Genomic DNA, 21,177 nt, shown 5'->3' with positions numbered 1-21,177 from the left:
CTATCGATCGGGTGGGTAAAGGTGATTTATGGTCAACATGTGTCCTGACTCCTGTCCACCACTGATTTCTCAGCTCTCCTCTGATGACGCTTCAAGTCATTACATTCAAAATGCAGCAAAGCCTCTTCATCAAATACTCTAAGGGACCTTTTAGATCCTACACTGCATCCTTCCTTGCCTTCTCTAAAGCAAATCTGCATATTAGCAACACGTTTCCTGTGAATTTCAAGGGCTGGACTTAATTTAAAGGGCTGTGAGATTGTTATACAAACCAAAACACAATCCCTTTTAATTCCCGCTTGGACTCGGCAGTCGAAGGGAAGACAAAACAAGCGGATACAGAAGCAATTTAGCTCAAAGCCAGAGAAAGAGATTTGCTTGACCTTGGGTGCAGGGTCAACTGAGGTTCAAGAGATTTTGTTTCCATCTGGGTGTAGCAGCAAGGAAACAGCTCATTAACATGCAGCACTCAAATGATTATTTTTGTTTTCACAATCACGAGACAGATATGACAAGACAGTACGGGTTAATGAGCATCTGTTTGCCATTCTGATAAGGTACAGGCAACAGAATTTCAATAAGACAGACGTCGATAGAAATACATCGATCAAACACGAAATGCAGCTTGTGTCAAATCATTGAGCGATCACAGCCGAGCTGGCATGCGAGCGGCTAAATCCTATTTATTAATCATGGCTTATTGATTATTGATTGCTCATGTTTTATTCTTGAGGTGGAATATTCAATGTCTCCGCAAGGGACAGCATCATAAAAAAACATGGGCTTTTCAAGCCAAAATATAGAGATTCATCCCAGCAGGCCTCAGCATTTCTGAGTGGGGCTTGTGTTCTTGTTACAAGAAAGCATGAAGGGATAGAGAGAAAATAAGAGGACAAAAGGAAAAGCACAACAGTATTCTGCTCAGCAATGTCTCTGGCTCAGCACAGCGTGGTCTGTTTGACTCGAGGCTGAATGACACAGTAGAAGAATGCAGAGGAAACAGCTCCTGTCCATCAAATGCTAACGCTACGATCTCTATAGAAATGCAGCACCAGCATTTGAGGTCCATTTGTAGCCTGAACAAAGGCAATATGCACCCAGTAATTCAGTTATCAAGTGTGAACAAGGTTCTTGGATGCTTTTGTTTTGTGCAAGGCCAATGGCCACGCGTTAAGACTTGAGAAATTAATTAGGGTGTTAATGTGTTACTGTTAAAAGCAGCAAAGAAAATGTCTAAAAACCCATTGAGATTTGAATGCCATCGCATTTGGCAGCATTTTTCAATTATTCCTCCACTCATTTCAGAGCCTAGTGATTTTATTAATTGTCCCCAAGATAGATAAAATATCTATATAGATTTCGTTTCTAAAGAACTTGTCAGAACTATGAAATATGTACTGACATCTTATGACATTTTGCAAATTTGAGACAGACTTAACACATTATGAGAGCTGTCAGACATACCATCTGTCTGGAAAATCCTCTTTAATCAGAACATTTCAAAAGCTTTTTATGCTGGTAACTTTTAAAGATATGTGTGTGTGGTGAAATACAGACACTGCATGACAAATATCATTTATAAAACTTTTTTTTCTCAGCATAAAAAATTGAGAATTGTAAAAGTGTATGGCTGTGGTATATAGTTCATATAGTATTTTCATGATTTACTTTCATGATGCATTCATTATGTATGGATTATATACATATACAATTGAAGTCAAAATTAAGCCCTTCCACAAATTTGTAATACTTAAACAATATTTCTCAAGTGTTGTTTAATAGAGAGATTTTTTAAACATATTATTCATCATAATAGTTTTCAAAGAATATTTATATAAATTTACTTAAATTTCTGATTACTAATTCCCTTTGTCTTTAACAATAAATACTATTCTACTATGCATTTTGCAAGATAGTATTATTCAGCTTAAAGTGCAAGTTAAAGCATTAACTAAATTAATTCGGTTAAGTAGGCAAGTTAGGATAATTAAACAAGTTATTGAATAACAGTTGTTAGATCTATAGCCAATCAAAGAAAGAAAATACTTAAGAGTGCCAATGATATTGACTTCAAAAAGTGTTTTTAATTTAATTCTATCCAAACTGAAAGAAATCAGACTTTCTTCAGAAGAAAAAAAAATATTATTTGAAATACTGTGAAAACTACTTGCTTGGAAAAAAATAATATGGGACTATGAATAATTTCCATATTAAAACAGGAATCATCATTTAAAAGAAACTCATAAACAGTAATTATTGAGTTCTATAATACAAACAACTGGTAAAACAAAACTATAGGTATTGTAAACTAAACATTTCAGGTTGTTTATTTATTTAATTAACATTTAACAATTTAATAAACGTTTGGTAAGCATTTTTTTGATAAATACAGTTTCGTTTTATTATTGATATCTGCACATTTTGCCGTTTGCTTTCCCCTACGCTGGCAAAAGTCCTGCATGTGCAAAGTGTTAATGCGGACATTTTAGTATTTTAAAAGTAATCAAACATTGTGCATATCTCGTTACAATACAATTGTGTAATACTATTTCTATTTTAAAATTAAGTAAATTAAATTAACTTTTAAGTGATTACAAAGGTATTGGTTGAAAATTGGAGAATTTTTTTTTTTTATTGTACTTGGGAGAATGCATTTCTGTGACATTTTTGTTAAAAGTGTTGTCTAATATTCAGCAAAAATAGATCTTTTGATTTTAAAGTATTTTTTATTATTTTATTGTAAATGGAAACGGCGCATTTACACAAAAAAAACTTTTTTAAAAACATTGTTTAAATATGTATTTTGATGTTTTATATTTACTGAAAATAAATAGACACATTTTGGATAAAACAAAATGCCTTATAGTTCTTGAAGAAACACACACACACACACACACACACACACACACACACACACACACACACACACACACACACACACACACACACACACACACACACACACACACACACACATATATATATATATATATATATATATATATATAAATCATATCACCTTTATTTTTATTATTTCTATAATATAATGTAATTTATTATTTATTATTAGTTACTTCAAGGAAAAAAACAACTATTGTCTCTAGCCTGTGGGGGTCATGCTCATACTTCACATCCAGTAAGGAGACATTTGTTACTTTGTCACTTCACTTAGCCTAGTCCTTTGTCAAACATGCCTTTCTACCCAGATTTTTAGAGGTAATGGTTGTTTCCTTGTTGTATTCCAACTGCAGGAAAAAAAAGCTTGTAAGCACCATGAAGCGGAAAGCAGAATTTAGCTTTGGGGAATGACACACGCTGTTGACATTAAGCGGCACTAGCTTAATTTAATGTTCACCTATTCAAGTCTATGTTTCATATATGCGTATGTATCTAGCACAGGTACAAGTGTCCAATTTAGAGAGATGCCAGGGAGCTCTATCTAGGTCATCACATGGAGAAGCTGTAAGCACACCTCTCATGTTGTAGAGCATATTTCTGGCTGTATCACGGCACACATCACGACCAAACTAGACAATTTGCTAGTTTAGATGGAAGTGGAATATTTGTATATTTCGCACAATTGAGAGGTTCATTATCCTGGCATCTAATCCTTTGCTCAGTACAAGCCGGCTGCTAAGCAGCATCCTATATAATCCGCTCCTCACAATAGAGCCGCACAAATGGAGCAACTCAGTGGGCTGTCATGTTAAAAACATCAGCAGTGCCGGAATGAGATTCAACAACACCAGTTCAATTGAAAGCCATTAGATGAATGACTGATAAAGGATATAGTATTTGTCATGTAATAAATAATCTTAGTATGACAGTATTTCTAAGTGGATGCTTTTAAAATGGCAGGTGAGACTGAGAGAGGTTGAGGCTGTTTTATTGTGAGTGATTATTTTATGGACAGTGTGTTTTAAAGGCTAGATAAGGTATTTTTATGCCTTATACTGAAATATGTTCAAGATGACATGAAATCAAAATTACAATCTGTTAGCTTTAGGGATATTGATATAATAGTGGATTAAAGATTTATAAATATGATATTAGGCATGGGATGATAACCGGTTTCAAGGTTTACTTTAGAAAAGTGAAGGTATTAAAACCACAAAAAATATTTTGTTATACCATTTCTAAGGTACAATTGGAATCAACATTTTTAAAAATGTTATTGTATAATGATCTGTAGACCATCTGAAAACAAAATTACTTAAAGAGTCTAATAATTTTGACCTTAAAAGAGGTTTTAAAAAATTTAAAACTGCTTTTAATCTAGCCGAAATAAAACAAATAAGACTTTCTCCAAATTAAAAAATATTATCAGACATGCTGTGAACATTTCCTTGCTCTGTTAAACATCATTTGGGAAATATTAAAAAAAAAAAATAAATTAAAAAGGGGGCTAATAATTCTGACCAACTGTATATTGTGTTAAATGCTTTTTTTACTAAGAAATTAAAAATATATATACATTACAGCAGTAAACACAATACTATGATATTTTTATTCAAGATTATAATACCATCAGAAACTTATACCAGCCCATGACTAAATGATATCCATATATAATTTACAGTCTTCTCTTATTGCAAAACAGACTAGAAATATCCATGACTCATCTTGCAGACTTATTTAAAAAAAAGGTTTTCACTAATGAGAATGTCTTCATCCCTTTAAATGAAAAACCATCTGTTTGTGAAAAGCAATAGAAGGTGGCAAGTGCTTTATTTCTTTCCCTTACGATTAAAATGTAGATTGTTTCTTTGATTCATACAATGAAATATGTCAAGTGAACTTTAAGGCAATAGCATCAAACATTGACTATTAAAAATATAAAATAAAAGAAAAAAAGAAAAACCAATCAAATAAAAATAAAAAAGTAATTCAATAAGACCTATTATGTATCCTGTCACAAATTCCTGCACCTAATAAGGTACTTGCAGAAAAAAAAAAAACTTTCTATTTATTATTTCAAAACATTTAAACATTGCAATAACAATGCATACGAAGTCATTAGGTTGCTTGAACTACTATATCAAGCTTTCTGCAAAGGCTTGCCTGAGGTAAATGTAATGTAATATATTGTTCACAAGCTGTGTTATCTCTTGATGTATTTCCATGATTGAAACACTTCCGTTCATATCAGCAAGGTGTGCTTTTTTCTTTCAACATGCCTTCTGATGTTCATGTTTCTTTTGTACAATAACAAAAAAGGAATAAATTATCAGTTCATGTGCCGCTTGAAGTAGGGTGATTACAGTTATCTGTCAAGTAACATTAAAAATCTTGACATTTAGAAAAAAGACCAAAAAAAAAAAAAAAAAACTACAAACAATATAAAAGCTCATACTTTTTGTTTTATATCAAAAGTGCATAAAATCACTGCGATTATTAGATGGTTTAAATAAACTTTTGTTTTTCTAAAAAGTGAGTAGAATAAAACAGGCATCCTCAAATACGTAAAAGCCTTCCAACTGGACCACGAGACAACAATAGCAGAATTTTACCGTTCCTACAGGTTAAAGTGCCCAGCACACCAAAACAACTCAACGATACACACCACAGGCACACATGTACTTTGTTTCTGCTATATATTCTCTAATATTTCTATCTAAATCCAAACATACTTTCTTCAAACCCTTAAAGGATTTTAACAGCTGATGATGATGTGGCTATTTTAACAAGTAGCAAACATGATCGCAAAAAGAAAAGAAAAAAGAATTTGCTATAAAATTGTAGAAAACAAGAATGCAGTCAATACAATAAATATCTGTCAAACATATTTGACTCTGATCAATAAAAATTAATGTTTGTGATCATGTACATTTAGTTAAATTAATCATAATCATTCAAAACAAAGCTACATTTAAAAAGTATTTGCTGATGACAATGGACAATTTAATCTCTGAAATACAGTAGTTTGTTTTCTGCTCATGATGTGTTTGGTTATCATGTACATTATTTAGTTTGTTTGTAGTAGCTATGCCTACTTATTTTAAGCAAAAAAAGTAACACAATCGCCTCAAATGATTGTAAAAATAATTATAACCTGATATCTATTTTTGCTTTGACTCACATATTTTTATATTTCTCTATATATTGTATATATTTATTATCTTTTTTTTGGGTGCAAATTACTATCATTGTCCAGGCAGAAATGTATTATTATTCTAGATTGAAATAATAGGATAAATAAATTATTATAAACCTTAATTGCCTTCGACTAAAACAACATTAAGGTTGTTTTAATGTTTAATGTAAACAACATTATCTGTAATAATGGACTGTTAAAATATACCAACACAGAAAAAAAAAACTAACTGCATTTGTCCAAACATTTCAGCTTTTTAATAAATAAGAAAATCTGGCAGTCTACAACTGAAAAAATTCCCTAGAGGGAAAACCAGAGTCTATCATACAAATATTCTATGCCCTTGAGCTAATCTGACATTTTCTGGACAGATGTTGTTCCTGAAAAGCAGAATGCAGAATGTTGTCTTGAGCATTCAGTGTAAAAAAACTGCAAAAAGCCTGTGGTAATCAGCCATGCTATTTTTGGCTACACATAGTCTACACTTAACCATTAAAGAATGAATATAAATGCCAAGGGTTGTCACTTTTATTGTGACTGGTAAAAGTGGAAAAGCAGCAACATGACCAATCAATTTTTCTTAGTAACAGCAGTTGTCAAATTAGATTTGTGCCGTTAGAGCTGATTACAAGCACTCCTCATACGGATCTATAATGCTTTGTGCTCTGGGCAGGATTGAGCAAGGGAGGAGGCATTGTTATTGTATGCGCTCACCTGGGTCGGCAGTGATCAACTAAAAAGATGGTTGTTGGTCAATATTGCTGAGGGGCAAAATTGTGATAAGTTCCACTGATAATTCTTTCTGCACATGGTCTCAAGGCCCGTTCATACAGGATACTGTAAACAATACACTCTGAAACAGATTGTGCTCAAAGCAAACAACGGGCATATATGCTGAACGGTATCTACTGCTGCATGTGTTTACTTTCAATTTCATGCTAGCTACATTATTTATTCTTCCCCTTTAGGTGGAAGTTCAATGTGTGTCTTCAATACATGATTTAAACTGAGGGGGTGCTGTGTTTACAGGCACAAACTCACTTTACCTGCACATCAGCGGTGAGCAAGAGATAGGGTGGCAGACACGCACACGTACGCACGCAAGCACACGCAAGTGCACACACACACACACACACACACACACACACACACACACACACACACACACACACACACACACACACACACACACACACACACACACACTTACAGAGTTAATAGTGTTACTTCATAATAGTGCTCACAAAATCGTGTGACGTAAATCTGATTATGGAAAGCCGTGGTACATTTTTGACTCACATCGTGTGAGCTGTCTGTTCATTATTAAAAGGAGTTTTGGTCCTAACCATCCACAATAGTGTCTAAGAGATGGCTTATATTTTTCAGACGACGAGGTTGAAAAACATCATTAGCTATGATGACCCCAGGTACTGAATAATGTGCTTTATTCAGTGTTAACTGTTACCAGTATGAGTCTGAATACGATTTTACATGGCATTTAATGCCATAGTGAAAGCTGCAGCAAGTATTTTATCTCAATTTTTATTTCTGTAAAAAACATCTAATAAAATCACTAGAAATTTTTATTTTTAATAAAGTTAATGAGGTATAATATTTAATTAGATTATAAACCTGTCCATGTGGTTCAGAGCAAAGTGATATTTTGTGCTTTGGGAAATGTCTTTGGTATTTAAATGTTGTGTCATGTCTGGTGCGGACAGCCAAATTGATTGCCACTATAGTCTTGTCATGTCGCATTGTTAAGACATGTTGTTATACTTTTTGCGGTTGACTAGTTAACAGGAGGCTAGGCCAGCAAGCCAGTCAGAGCACACAGGAAGGTTTTAAAGAGACAGGTGTAAAACAGAGGGTTTCAGGCAAAATGTTCTAAAAACTACTGCTTCAAAAAAATAAAAAATAAAAAGGTAAAGAATTCTAAAAGATAACTCTCTCTTCTTTTACTGTCGACCTGTTGTCCTGTTTTCTAGAGAAGGGTCTGAATGCAGACCTGGTCCAGTGCAATCTGAGCTGCATCCAATGCTTTTTAATGCGCTCACCTAACCCCACCCCTAACCCTACCTGTCACAGTAACGTCACTTACTTCACTGAGTGCATTGTGTCTGACAATGCATCGCTGAGTGATGCAATCTAAGCTTGCATCATAAAGGCTGCATCCAAATAATATTGGTTTTCTAATATCCTTACACTTTTACTCGTTATAGTTATATGACTATAACACAATCATATAATGGCACATGTACAGTATTATACTTTGCATGCTGTCATTTAAGCACTTACCCAGTTTTGGCAAAGTTAGTCCAGTAGGTCATGACAACAGCACTGAGCATGATATCATTTTTGGAGAAGTTGCAGGGGAAGAGGTCAGTCGGACCAATCATGGGAATACCAAAGACATAGGGCACCTCATCTCCATGGGCAGCATCTGACCAAGCGGGCTTCATCAGACTCTGGCAGTGGTGGTAGAAGGCATAGAAGTATGTGGGTGATCCATACCGGGCATGAAGATCAGCTGTTACCACTGAGGGCTCCACCCACTGGTGATCAGTAAAAAGTGCCACCAGAGTCTTGCGGCGCGTCTCAGGATTGTCTCTATCAGCCCAGTCTGTATACATGAACTTAATGGTTTCACGTAGCGTATCTTTTCCCTCTGGGTAACCATACAGACTGTCCACAAAGTCTGAGACTGAGAAGTCAAAATCATTGCCCGAGACGCCATCTTCAGAGTCCACAACGTTCTCCACAAAGCGCAGACCTTCACCCTGGTTGACACCCAGCATGATGTCATAATTAAGGAACTCACCCTGCTCCATCAGGATCTCAGGGTCATCGGGAATGACATCGCCATCGATAACTGGGCCAAAGGCTACGTGGTATCTTGCAGGCTGGATGTCTTGTTCCACCAGCTCGCGAGCACTTTTCTTTCTCAGGCAGTCTACCATGTCCAGTGTATCCAGCACATTGCAACCCACTTTTTCTGCCAACAGCCTTGTGTACTTAACCGGCTGGTAGTTGACGGCCCAGCTGGACAATGCTGAACCGCTCTGGATTATGGCACGATGAAACAGTCCTGCAGAAATAAGAGGAAAAGAAATATGTATTTTAGACAAGGCTTCTCACCAGAAATCAATTATAAAGCAGGACTGGCAACTAAATGTTTTCTATTTTTTACCTGGTTTTATATTGTAATTTAAAAACATGCGCATTGATGTTAGATGAATTAGATGAGACATCATCTGAAAACCTTATATTGATGGCCATTATGTGTTTTAAGATAGTATCTAGTAGAGAAGTGATTGCTTAGTGCAGGGGTTCCTAAACTTTTCAGCCCGCGACCCCCAAAATAACAATCCCAGTGACTCGCGACCCCCAATATCCTCTGAAGTGGTTAAATAGACCCAAGTCTAATATTTGTTTAATTTTTGAATGTATGTCAGTGCTGTAAATGTGCCAGAAAGTTTAACCTGGTGTTATAAAACCAGTCTGCTTTATCTGACACTATTGCTGTCTTTAATGTAATGTAATTACCCTAGGTGTCGCAATCTAATAGAACTAGTAACTATAAGCTACTATAGTAGCTTTATAGTGCATAGTAACTATAAATTTCTTTTCAGTATAGTTATGGATAAAATACGATACTTCTTATGGTTTAATAAAATTAAATAGATTTTTGAAAATATCAAGGCGACCCTCTTTCATTGTCCCGCAACCCCTCAGGGGGTCTCGACCCCCACTTCAAGAACCACTGGCTTAGTGTGCTTTTTCCATACTATGAGACTATAGTATCCATAAGACTTAGGCCCAATCCCAATTCTACCCCTTGGCCCTTCCACTTACCCCTCGTTTTGCACGTTCAAATGAAGGGGTAGGGGTGTCCCAATTCTCTTTAGCTTAAAGGCGTAGGGCTAAGGGGAAGGGCTAGATACCCATTCAAATTCATTCATAATGTTTTACCATCATGCTTAAAAAAAATGTTAAATTGAAAACAGCTACATTTCCCTGTATATAATTCCTTAAAATAGCTCTTGTATAGTAGTCCCACAACATACTTTCATATCTGCCACTCAACGACAGTCAAATACCCTATCAGAAAAGTCTTGTGGCTGGGAATGAGCTTTATACAGTGTCGGGTATAATGTTGATGTTGTTTTCATTTGTTTACACAGAGTAACATGGCCAGGATGCAAAACACACAGTACAAATACGACCACATTGTCACATTATACCGTTATGATAACATGATATGCCGTCAGTGATTTCCTAAAGTTAAATACCAAAAACAAAATAACACAACTGGAATAACTACAGCAGTCGCGATCGTCTATCTCATATGAAGCTAGAGATCGCGATAAGGTGTGCATGTGTTGTAGTGGTGTTCTATTTCTTAGGGGCAAATTTTAAGGGAAAGGGAAAAGGCAAGGGGTAGGGGTAAAAAAATTCACAGAGACTAGAAAAAATATGATCTCCTACCACAAGATTCTGGAGAGTGCATTCTGGACACTTTACTAACTGATGAGCCCACACAAAAGAATTTGTTAATGGCAGTGAATTGACTAAATATACAATAGTAGCTGATGTATGGAATCAGATTAGACCACTAGACCACAGTGGTACTGCTATGTTCATATCGCCAGAATGATAATTCATCATTCTGCAGGCTACATTCTGCTCATGAGGCTGCGAGAAAATAAATAAGAAGAGCGGAGCTGTGGCAACATAATGGATAAAAAGAGTGAGGCTATGGACAAATAATTAAATAAATGAAAAAAAGTGCAACTGCGACTGCTGATTTCTCCGTTCACCATGCTGGAGAGAAACAGTCTGCGCAAATGAAGCGCAGAGTTGGTGTCATTGACTACAGCACTCATCTGATTGGCTGAAAGGTTCGAGTAGCCCTGACTCTGGCAGGAAAGTCTCAATAATACACACGTATCCAGGGGGAGTCGTACGTGAAAGAGGATTGCACATTCTCATTCAGGATGAACTCGAGAGTTTTTAAACATTCAAAACTTTTTGTACACTCTTGTAAATTTGCAAATCGTGTTTTGCATTTGTGAAACGTATTTTATGAAAATGTATTTTTATTTTGTGCACGTGAAAATTTTTTGTGAATATAAATAAATATTTTACGGACGTGAATTTGATTTTATGCACGTAAATTTGGCTACGTATGTGTACATCGTGTCTTTTGCGTGAATTATTATTTAGTCTAATCTGTCTCCATACTGATGCTACAGTTTTAAATTGTACCCATATTACCCATATTCATGCTATAGGAAGTATTATGTTAATGTTTTGAAACGAAATACAATACCTACAGGATCAGAGGTTGGCAACAATGTTCGGTTAATCACTATGCTATTAACTTATGGTAAACTTAAGTTACAAATAGTACAAAGTGTGCAGAAGTGTAAATATATCTAAGGATTTTTTTACATTAAATGTTTTGCTTTCTTTATAAACGTGTTTGAATAACCTTCACCATCATTGTCATTTGTGTGCTAAATGTTAAGAGCTTTGTATACCAAACTGTAAACACCCAATATGGGTGTTCTAGTGATTTATGTATCTCTAAGGCTGCATTTACACTACAGGTCTTGTATCCGATTTTTTTGATGACCTGCTTACATCATCTTTTAAAAGTGACTGGTATCCGATCGTCTGCATTTACACAGCACATGGCAAATGTGCAATGACCAGGAAAAAAACAGTGGGCATTGACTAACAGCTGATAATTAAAGAGTGGTCTTTTCTCTATTCCTGTATGTAATCTGTTTGCAGCTTTTGACACGCTGTATTACTATAGTTTATGACAGATAGGTTTTCATTTGTTTATCTTTTGATATATAGGCTTTTTAAAAAAACCTTTAGGCATCTTAATGTAATGTCTATGGCGTGATTTATGCACATGATGTATGCACTAGTTTTATATTAGTTTATATTGGTTACGTGGCGGTCATTGCGGTCATTGCGCTCTCTTGCTCTCGTTAACATGCCTAAATACCTGTGTGTGCTATATGACAATATAAAAGCTGTTTAAGTCCTCGTGTATGAGATTTGAGGTTTGTGACTCTGCTGAAGTCTGTTCTGAAATGAAAAGGTCAGACTTTATATCATTCGCTATGGTTTTTAATAACACGCGACTTCGCATTGACAGGTGAAAATCCGATCTACCTGCTTACACTGCAGACACGAGAACACAGATCCAATTCAAATCTGATAAATTTCCACATATGAACAAGGCCTGAATCTGATTTGAGTAAATCGGAATCCATGTGATTTGTTCCTGCTTACATGTACAAGGACCATATACGATCTGTGCCACATGAGAGAAAAAAATCGGAACTGAGTCACTTAAACAGTGAAGTGTAAATGTGGCCTAAAAGGAGACATGAGAAATGTAGAACAAACTGTAAGCTGTCATGCATTCAATTGCAAAGTGTGACTGAAGTGAAACAGATTTAACTTATGTTAAAGCACAGTGCTGCATTGATCTGCACCAAGCTCTCAGCAGCTCTTATACGTGCATTTATAATTGCATTTATTTGCCATTACACAACTACAACTACAGGATGTGAACCTTTGACTAAAACATTTAATTAAAATGAGATGCATTACCTATTTAGGTCTAAATATTTTCCAAAAGTTTGTTTGCATTGATCTCAGATAATCACAAGTGCCAAAGCAACACAGAATGCAGAATATGATTAAACCTTACACAAACATGGACACAGATGGCCAGGGGCCGAGGAATGCAACATAATTTCATCCACTCTGACGAAACATTTACAGCTATAATCTACACCCACATTTGTGCCTAAATGTGTATATGAATGTGCTAAGATTCACAACTGACTTTTTAACATGCACATGTCAGTACTAGAACCTTTCAACACATCCTCTGCTCTCTAAAGCTTAGATCACTGTTAAGCATGCAAACGGAATCTAATTCTTCAACTACACTTACACTCCTACTCCTTCTTTATCAACAACAAAGAAGCCTGGGCTCAGCAGTGCGTAGGTAGTGCAAAGTACCACACATCCCAGCAGCGAGAACTGTTTTGGCCTCACTCCTACCTTAATGACCGCTCAATATTACTATTACCACCATCTGCATTGTACACACCACAGCTAGAGACTCGGAATTACCAGAGTGAGCTATGTGATGTGAAATGATTATGAATACCTTGAAAATGATTGAGAGAAATAAAGGCTCAGAATCACAGCCCCCCTCACCCACAGAGCACATAGAGGGGGGCTTTATTGTGCTCAAACCAGATTCGCTTCTCTTGGAGATTTGCTGCTCCACCATCCTCTGGGCATTTTTTACCTGACTGCACAATTGATCCAAAGCAAGGATTTTTCTTTGTTGGCCCACTGCACTCTAAGGAAATTTACCCACTATTTAGGCTTCCTTAATGCCCCAAAGATAACTTTCTAGAGGCCAAACGTGAAAAGTACCTAAGGCAGATGCCCAGATTATGGACACTTTTGTTTCTTTTCATATACAGTTGAAGTCAGAATTTTTAGCCTCCCTTTAAATTTTTTTCTTTTCCAAATATTTCCCATATTATGTTTAACAGAGCAAGGGCATTTTCACAGTATGTCTGAAAATATTTTTTTCTTGTAGAGAAAGTTATTTGTTTTAGTTCGGCTTTTAAATTTTTTTAACCACCATTTTAAGGACAAAATTATTAGCCGCTTTAGGCCATTTTTTTTTTGATAGTCTACAGAACAAACTATTGTTATACAATAAATTGCTTACTTACCCTAACCTGCCTAGTTAACCTAATTAACCAAGTTAGGCCTTTAAATTTCACTTTTCAATTCAGGGGGGCTAATAATTCTCACTTCAACTGTATATATATATATATATATATATATATATATATATATATATATATATATATATATATATATATATATATATATATATATATATATATATATATATATATAAATGTAAAAATAAAATAATGGATGATGTTATAATGGACTTTTTGCAACCCCCATTACTTTGCTTTGTGTTTGTAGCTTTTTCTCCCACAATCACCTTGTGATCCTCAACAGCTTGTTTATTGCCTGGTTTTAGTTTTAATACCTCTTATGTTAGGGCTGCTCATTTACAGAAAAAAATTGAAATAACAATTTTGGTCAATATTATAATAGATTATTTTAAATGATTATAAGTTAGACATATGACCAAAGCATGTCCCATTCTACAAAAGTCACGTTACATGATTGTAATGATTTCCATGTAAAATTGGACTTTGCGAAGGAAAACAAACAGACATCTGAAAAAGAGGCAAACTATGAGGCAATAATCATTTTATCTTGAACATAGACTTTCATAACTGTTGGAGGCCATAACTGAAACAGAAAATAAGTTTCAATTAATTACACAGCCCTATGTTATGTTTTTTAATAATGCTATGCATGAATCATGGAGGGGGCTAAAGAACTAGGCATTGGTATTCTTCTGGTGTTTAAGTGGTTTTTAACCTACCTCTAGTTTAACCTAACCTAACTTGAAATGTTTATAGATAGGTCTCATGATCTGGATTTTCAGAGCGTCTTAATAAAAACATTTATCTTTCAGTAAAAAAGACAATTTCAGATCTGAAACTTACAGGATGTTATTTTTAATAAGATGACCTGTTATATATCAAAAACTCAACAAACAAAGTAAAACTTGATTTCTTTAATTTTTGCAATGGCTCTTCTGTGGCAACATTTGACTAAATACGCTGCTGGTGTTCTGTCAGATTTAGTGGTACTATGCAGTTAACACCTGACATGTGTATTTGTTTGCATGTGTCTGCTTTTGACAGTGAGTATAGCAGAGTCCTTGACTGCTGCAGGGACTCAGTACAGGACAGTAGCCAGATTCCGAGGGTGAGGGAGCAGATGTCAAGGATATCGACTCTCTCACTGAAGCATTCACAGGGTGGCTGTGGGATTAAAAGACGGTCACCTGGGGCTCAGAAAGCCAAGATGTCATAAGATATCTATGCCCTTAACTCCCTATTCTGTGTATGCATAAAAGTGTACTTAGGCCAAATAAGATTTAAAAAAAAATGCTGATGGACAAAATTCTTTAAATATGCTGTTGTGCAAGAGACTGAAAAAAATTCCCTTTAAATGTCTGTGCCAAAATGAACGTGTTATTATGAAGGTAGCTAACTGGAAATCAGAGATTGCAACTTCTAGTCTATTAGTTTACACAAGACTGCAAAAATTTACTTAAAATGTTAAATGAAGGGTTCTTTTCAAATCCAGTCAATACTTACAATGGTTAATGTTGACTGACTCAAACACAACTCCAGCTAATATTATCTTTTAAAGCAAAACTATTCAAGTAATATTTTAAAGCAAAAGAAAAATCTGTGGAGCTTGTTTTTAAAAAAATAATAATTTCTGAGCTGAAGCTGTTTGATTTTTTTCTTTTGTTCTTTAAAGAATGAGAAAAAGAAAGAAATCCTCTCTTCACAAAACATATCCCTTCTTTTGTGACATTACTTTTTAATGGTTGACTATAAAATACTTGGTATCAGGTATATTATAATTACCAAACTAAACTATATTGCCATAATATTCACCTAGTTACTAAAATTAGCTAATTGAGCCTAAAAAAGAAAAAAAATTGAGTATGAAAATGCGAGTCAAAATCTTGGAAGAATTTATAACAGTATATCAACAACACAATACATTGAATAATTTTAATGTAAAAATGAATTGAAAGCATGACTCAGGTCTCAATGCAAATCTGTGGATATCTGATATATGTGATAGCTTTTCTTGACACAATAATCACATATATTCCCAAATTTATGTAAAACAGTCAAAAGACAAAAAACATGATTTTTATTTCTCATAACCATCCCGTTAGTTGCACAGAAACAAAACCCTCGATTGATTCATCCACCCTTGATTCAACCAGCATAACTGACTGCTTTTTTAGAGTCCTCTATTAGATGTGGTCAACCAAGCCACACTCTTAATATCTTTAAAAAACATTTATTAAACCAAACATACTGGCTGCTGTACTTGACCTAACAGAATACAGTAGATACTCTCACTGGAAGCAACACTATAACATTAATGCAATGTATACTTGCATCATTACACTCTAACACATTTCAGAAAGAACAGTGTGTGAAATCAAGCTTGTGCAGCTAAAAGGACTGCCCTTGACATTTGCCTGGGATTTTAAACTTTACAGTGTTCACCGAAACACCACAGCATTTTTAAATAGATGAAAGCTAGTTTGGTCAATGACAACCATTTAGGCGCACCATACCTTTTTTCCACACTAAATGGACTTTACATTACCCCTCTGCCAGCCAGATGGTGGAAGACTTAAACCAGCAAATAATATTTGATGTTTGATTGTACTGCCGACATGCTGCATTTGTTCCAGGGTGAGGAGGAAAACATAACACAAGTGTGTATTTACTATTGTTAGCACTGCAATCTGGGCCACTAATGCTGTCAGAGTGCTAATAAATATGCAGTACAATTCTGTCCCGGTGGCTGATCCTAGATCAGCAGAAGGGTCAGCATAATGCTTCAGTGATTCATATGCTGGATTCAAGAAATTATTTCAGGTGAAGGTCACCATGGTATTCTAGATTCATGTGCTGACAAAGAGGTCGTATTTTTGCTTATATTAGCAAAACATGAGCTAATTGTGATAATCATTTTGTGCTTACATATTCTATTTAGATATCTATATTATCACAGCTGTGGACTTCATGTTCTATTTCAACAAGTACATTTAGTATAAATCAACAAACTGCTAAACAGATGTAATTGGGTCTCCCAAGTGTAGCTCTGAACAGTTAGCACTGCGCATCAAATTTGTGAGCCCTTTACAAGCAACGAATAAAGTTAATTCTATCTAACTACACTTAACATCAGAGCAGAGCACCTGAACTACAATCAGTCAGGGAGAAGCTGCAGTGGCAGATTGAGGTCATGGTGAATTATGACAGGAGTTGGAGGTAATCACTCATTTGGCCTCGCTAAAACACAGTGCTTTGCTGTGCTTTCGACCTCAGCTGCCACTGTTCTCAAGACACCAGTGAAATGGCAGCACAGAACATGCTTGGGCTGTTGCGAGTGGGGGATTATTCACTTCAGGTACAAACAAGTGACCAGTGACCTTGCAGAGGGACGAGCGCTTGCTCAATTTAGACATTTTTTTGTGCCAACAACATCAACCAATACCTAAAAAAATCATTGCTTCACTTTAGAGACAGGTCATTCAGAATAAAAAGCAAAATGCTTATGTTTCTGAGAGCAGAAAATTGTGATGTTATGGTTCCTATTTCTGTGTTGTTTTTTCTATTCATCCATCCATCCATCCATCCATCCATCCATCCATCCATCCATCCATCCATCCATCCATCCATCCATCCATCACCTATCTATCTATCTATCTATCTATCTATCTATCTATCTATCTATCTATCTATCTATCTATCTATCTATCTATCTATCTATCTATCTATCTATCTATCTATCTATCTCTCATCTACTACAAGTTATGTCTTTGGGAAACACAGCCCAGCTGGAAAATCGAACATAGCTGTTGTGTTTGTTATAGTTTTTCTCAGTCGCTTTGGTGCATTTCTCACAACACTAATTCATTTGCACAACAGTTAATGCATTTCTTAAAACAATTAGTACAAACTGCAAAACCTAATTGATAACCTGCAAAAGCATGTCACTTGCTCGAAATGGATAGCTCATTCATCTATAGCAAGTATTTATGTCAATGAAAGAGTCAGTGTCATCAAGATGAAAAGTCCTGACACTTTTGTTTATGAACAATAAAGTTAAATGGATTTGACATGTTTTCATTATGACAGTTTATTCTGTACATTTTTTCCAATGTAAAAAAGTCAGATTTTGGAGACACTTTCTGAAAATGCTCAAGACAGCACTATATACTATTTGCACAGCCATTGGAAAACTACAGCAAAGTTAGACATCACTGCATTTAGTGAGGTACCTTAGTACAAGACACTGATTATGTATGTTTTACATTTTTACTGTATATGCTCTTTGCAATTCTAATTTATTCACAGCATTGTGCAAAAGAATAAATACACTCTTATTCACAAACTAAATGCACTACAGAATGTTACGTTTACACACATCCATAGATTAAATGTAAATGCACCAGCTTTTTACAGCGTAATACTCACTACTCAGTACTCTTAAGTACTTTTGAAAGGTCTACTTTTTACTTATACTTTGAGTAATATTTAGTTACTTACACTCTAATTGCACTGTATTTTAGCCAAGTAATGGTAATTTAACTTAAGTAGGCTTTTTCCATACTCTTTCCACATCTGCAGCTAGCCTTGCCCTAATAGGCTAACTTACATAATATTTATTAAGAAACAATATCAAACCAACTTTATATAGTTGTAACAAGTAAATTACTAACTTTCCTGTGAAGTATTAATTCTTTTTTAAAAGTTACTAAATTTGGCACAGTTCTGATAATCTGCAGGGGTTCTCCACATGACAGGATTTCCTTTTTTATCAATATATCCATCCATCCATTCAAAAGTAGGGTGGATTAATATTCTTTCTCAGAACTGAAGGGAGTCTCGACATAAGCTCCAATTTATATCCATTGGCTGTTACACACAACCAGCACACACACACGCTCACTCACACGCAAAGATTATGTGTTTTAGCTTGCTTGTGCTCTAGGCTCATTCTTCTGAGCCATTTCTCCTGCACATCTAAAATCCCTCCCAACCATCAAATCCTTCTTGTATCTATATAGCTACTATAAAGTGGGATCCCTCCTTGGGACAGCCTCTGGTTATGCCCAAAATGTCATTACCACCCCCTTTCTCTTCTTTTCTTGCTGCCCCACTCTAGTGCTCTGATGGATTTTTACATATCAGACCGTGAGAACCGAGCCATACTCATCAACACAGTTTATTGTCATTCATTTTCCTAGTCCTACAAGTGACAATTCCTCTTCATTTTCGCTCATTTCTCTGACTCAGAAATGTCCGTCTCCATAGCTACACCACATGCGACAACTACACGTGGAAGGTAACAGCTGAGGTTTTGTGGAGTTCATTTTCTGAGGCAGCCAAGTGACACTTATAATGCAACAAATTGCCTCCAGGGTCAGGCCGATTTCTGAAATACATAATGTCCTTGTTTTCCTCATGGTTGCAAGATGCTATAGATTAGGCAAGCTGCCTGACTGCAAATCAATTCCACTGCAATCAGAAGGGCCAAATAGCATTTTACTTCTTTTTTTTTTTTTTTTTTTTTTTTGAACATAGGCACTGCTATAGAATATTACAATCTCATCTGGGATCTGGGCTGCGGTATGTAGTGAAATGAGCTGGGGGATTATGTACTGTGTAGCATCTGATGCTGTGTGCTATCAGCAGAGTTTATCATAAACAACTGAAAATGGCATCAGATGCTTCAAACGGGTCGCTGAACACTTGATACTGCTGGATCTACTTGCAAGTGCCAGAGATATTTGGTCATTTCAAAGTACCCGTTACACATCAGTAGTATCAGAGAGTGAAAATATTGCAGACATAGACTGGCCCATGTGATTTATAACAAATTTCATGTGGGTTAAAAAAAAAAAAATAGAGGAAAAATACCTGAGGCTATTTAGAATATATACACTAAAATATGATTTAGGGACAAAATATTTAGCTCCAAATGTAATTAAGTAATGTAAAAAGCAAAATGTAAAAAGAAATTGAATGATTTAACTATTTATTTTATCAGTTGTAATTATAGAGCATGAATGTACATATAAAGGACAGAACAATACTCAAGCACTGTACTGCATTTTTTCCCAAAAACCCAACATACTGCAGTCTCTTCTGACCTGTGCTTGAGTGCTTTCTGCAAATTGAACATAAAACATATACAGTATATTTAACAAAAGTAATATTTTTTGCTAATCTCATTATTCTTATAATTAATTTAATTAATTTTATTTTTTTAAGAATGGAAACAATAAGTGTAACCTTCATTAAAGTACTTTATTAGAACTGAAAGTGCAAATAGTACAAAGTGCCATCTGAATATTCTAAAATTAGCCTTTTCTCAGGCTCCTGTTTGTAAATTCAATCATTTTACTTTTATGGTAAATAATGTGTTCTTTTCATTCCTTTGACATAGGAGGTTTAGGAAAATGCTTGTTTTAGAAGAAAAATTCAGATGGCACTCTTTTTGCATACAAATTGGTATTTAAGCATGAAACAAAGCTTCAGAGTATGCACAGACATGCCTATGATAGGCACATGATCATTGCAAGCAGGAAATACTGCATGTAGCCTTATTTGTAGACATTAGTGGTGGAAAGAGCACTGAAAAATCTTACTTAAGTTTAAGTACTATGACTTGCCTAAACATGTAGAGCATTCATTCATTAATTTTCTTTCCAGCTTAGTCCCTTTATTAATCCGGGGTCACCACAGCGGAATGAACCATCAACTTATCCAGCACATGTTTTACGCAGCAGATGCCCTTCCAGCTGCAACCCATCTCTGGGAAACATCCATACACACTCATTCACACACATACACTACGGACAATTTAGCTTATTCAATTCACCTGTACCACATGTCTTGGACTGTGCATGGGGGAAACCGGAGCACCTGGAGGAAACCCACTCGAACGCAGGGAGAACATGCAAACTCCACACAGAAACGCCAACTGACCCAGCCGAGGCTCAAACCAGCAACCTTCTTGTTGTGAGGTGACAGCACTACCCACTGCGCCACTGCGTCACCCACATGTAGTGCAAGTAGAGTAAAAATATCTGTTGTAAATATTACTCAAAGTATGAGTAAATAGTAGACCTTTCAAAAGTACTCAAGAGAAGTGAGTAGTGAGTATTAAGCTGTGAAAAGCTGATACATTCACATGTAATTTGTAGATGTGTGCATTTAGTTATTGCCTAGCAGGCACACAACGTCATAAGACGTTAATATTAGGTTAGATTTAGGTTGTGACATCAGGTGGTGGAATGAACTCCCTAACTCCCTAACCTAAAG

General features: G+C 35.5%; 1 protein-coding gene across 3 annotated transcripts in view; it reads right to left on the bottom strand.

Annotated features, from left to right (window-relative positions):
* Window positions 1-21,177, bottom strand: part of nlgn3a (neuroligin 3a) — a 300,140-nt gene that overhangs the window by 24,485 nt on the left and 254,478 nt on the right. For all 3 annotated transcript variants that reach the window (XM_087280595.1, XM_087280596.1, NM_001166332.1), the window contains 1 exon segment: window positions 8,393-9,182. In XM_087280595.1, the coding sequence (XP_087136721.1) occupies window positions 8,393-9,182 (790 nt within the window).

The sequence above is a fragment of the Danio rerio genome, chromosome 14 (genome assembly GCF_052040795.2).
Source record: "Danio rerio strain M-AB ecotype USA chromosome 14, GRCz13ab, whole genome shotgun sequence".
NCBI lineage: Eukaryota > Metazoa > Chordata > Actinopteri > Cypriniformes > Danionidae > Danio > Danio rerio.
This window is presented reverse-complemented; position numbering and strand designations above follow the sequence as displayed.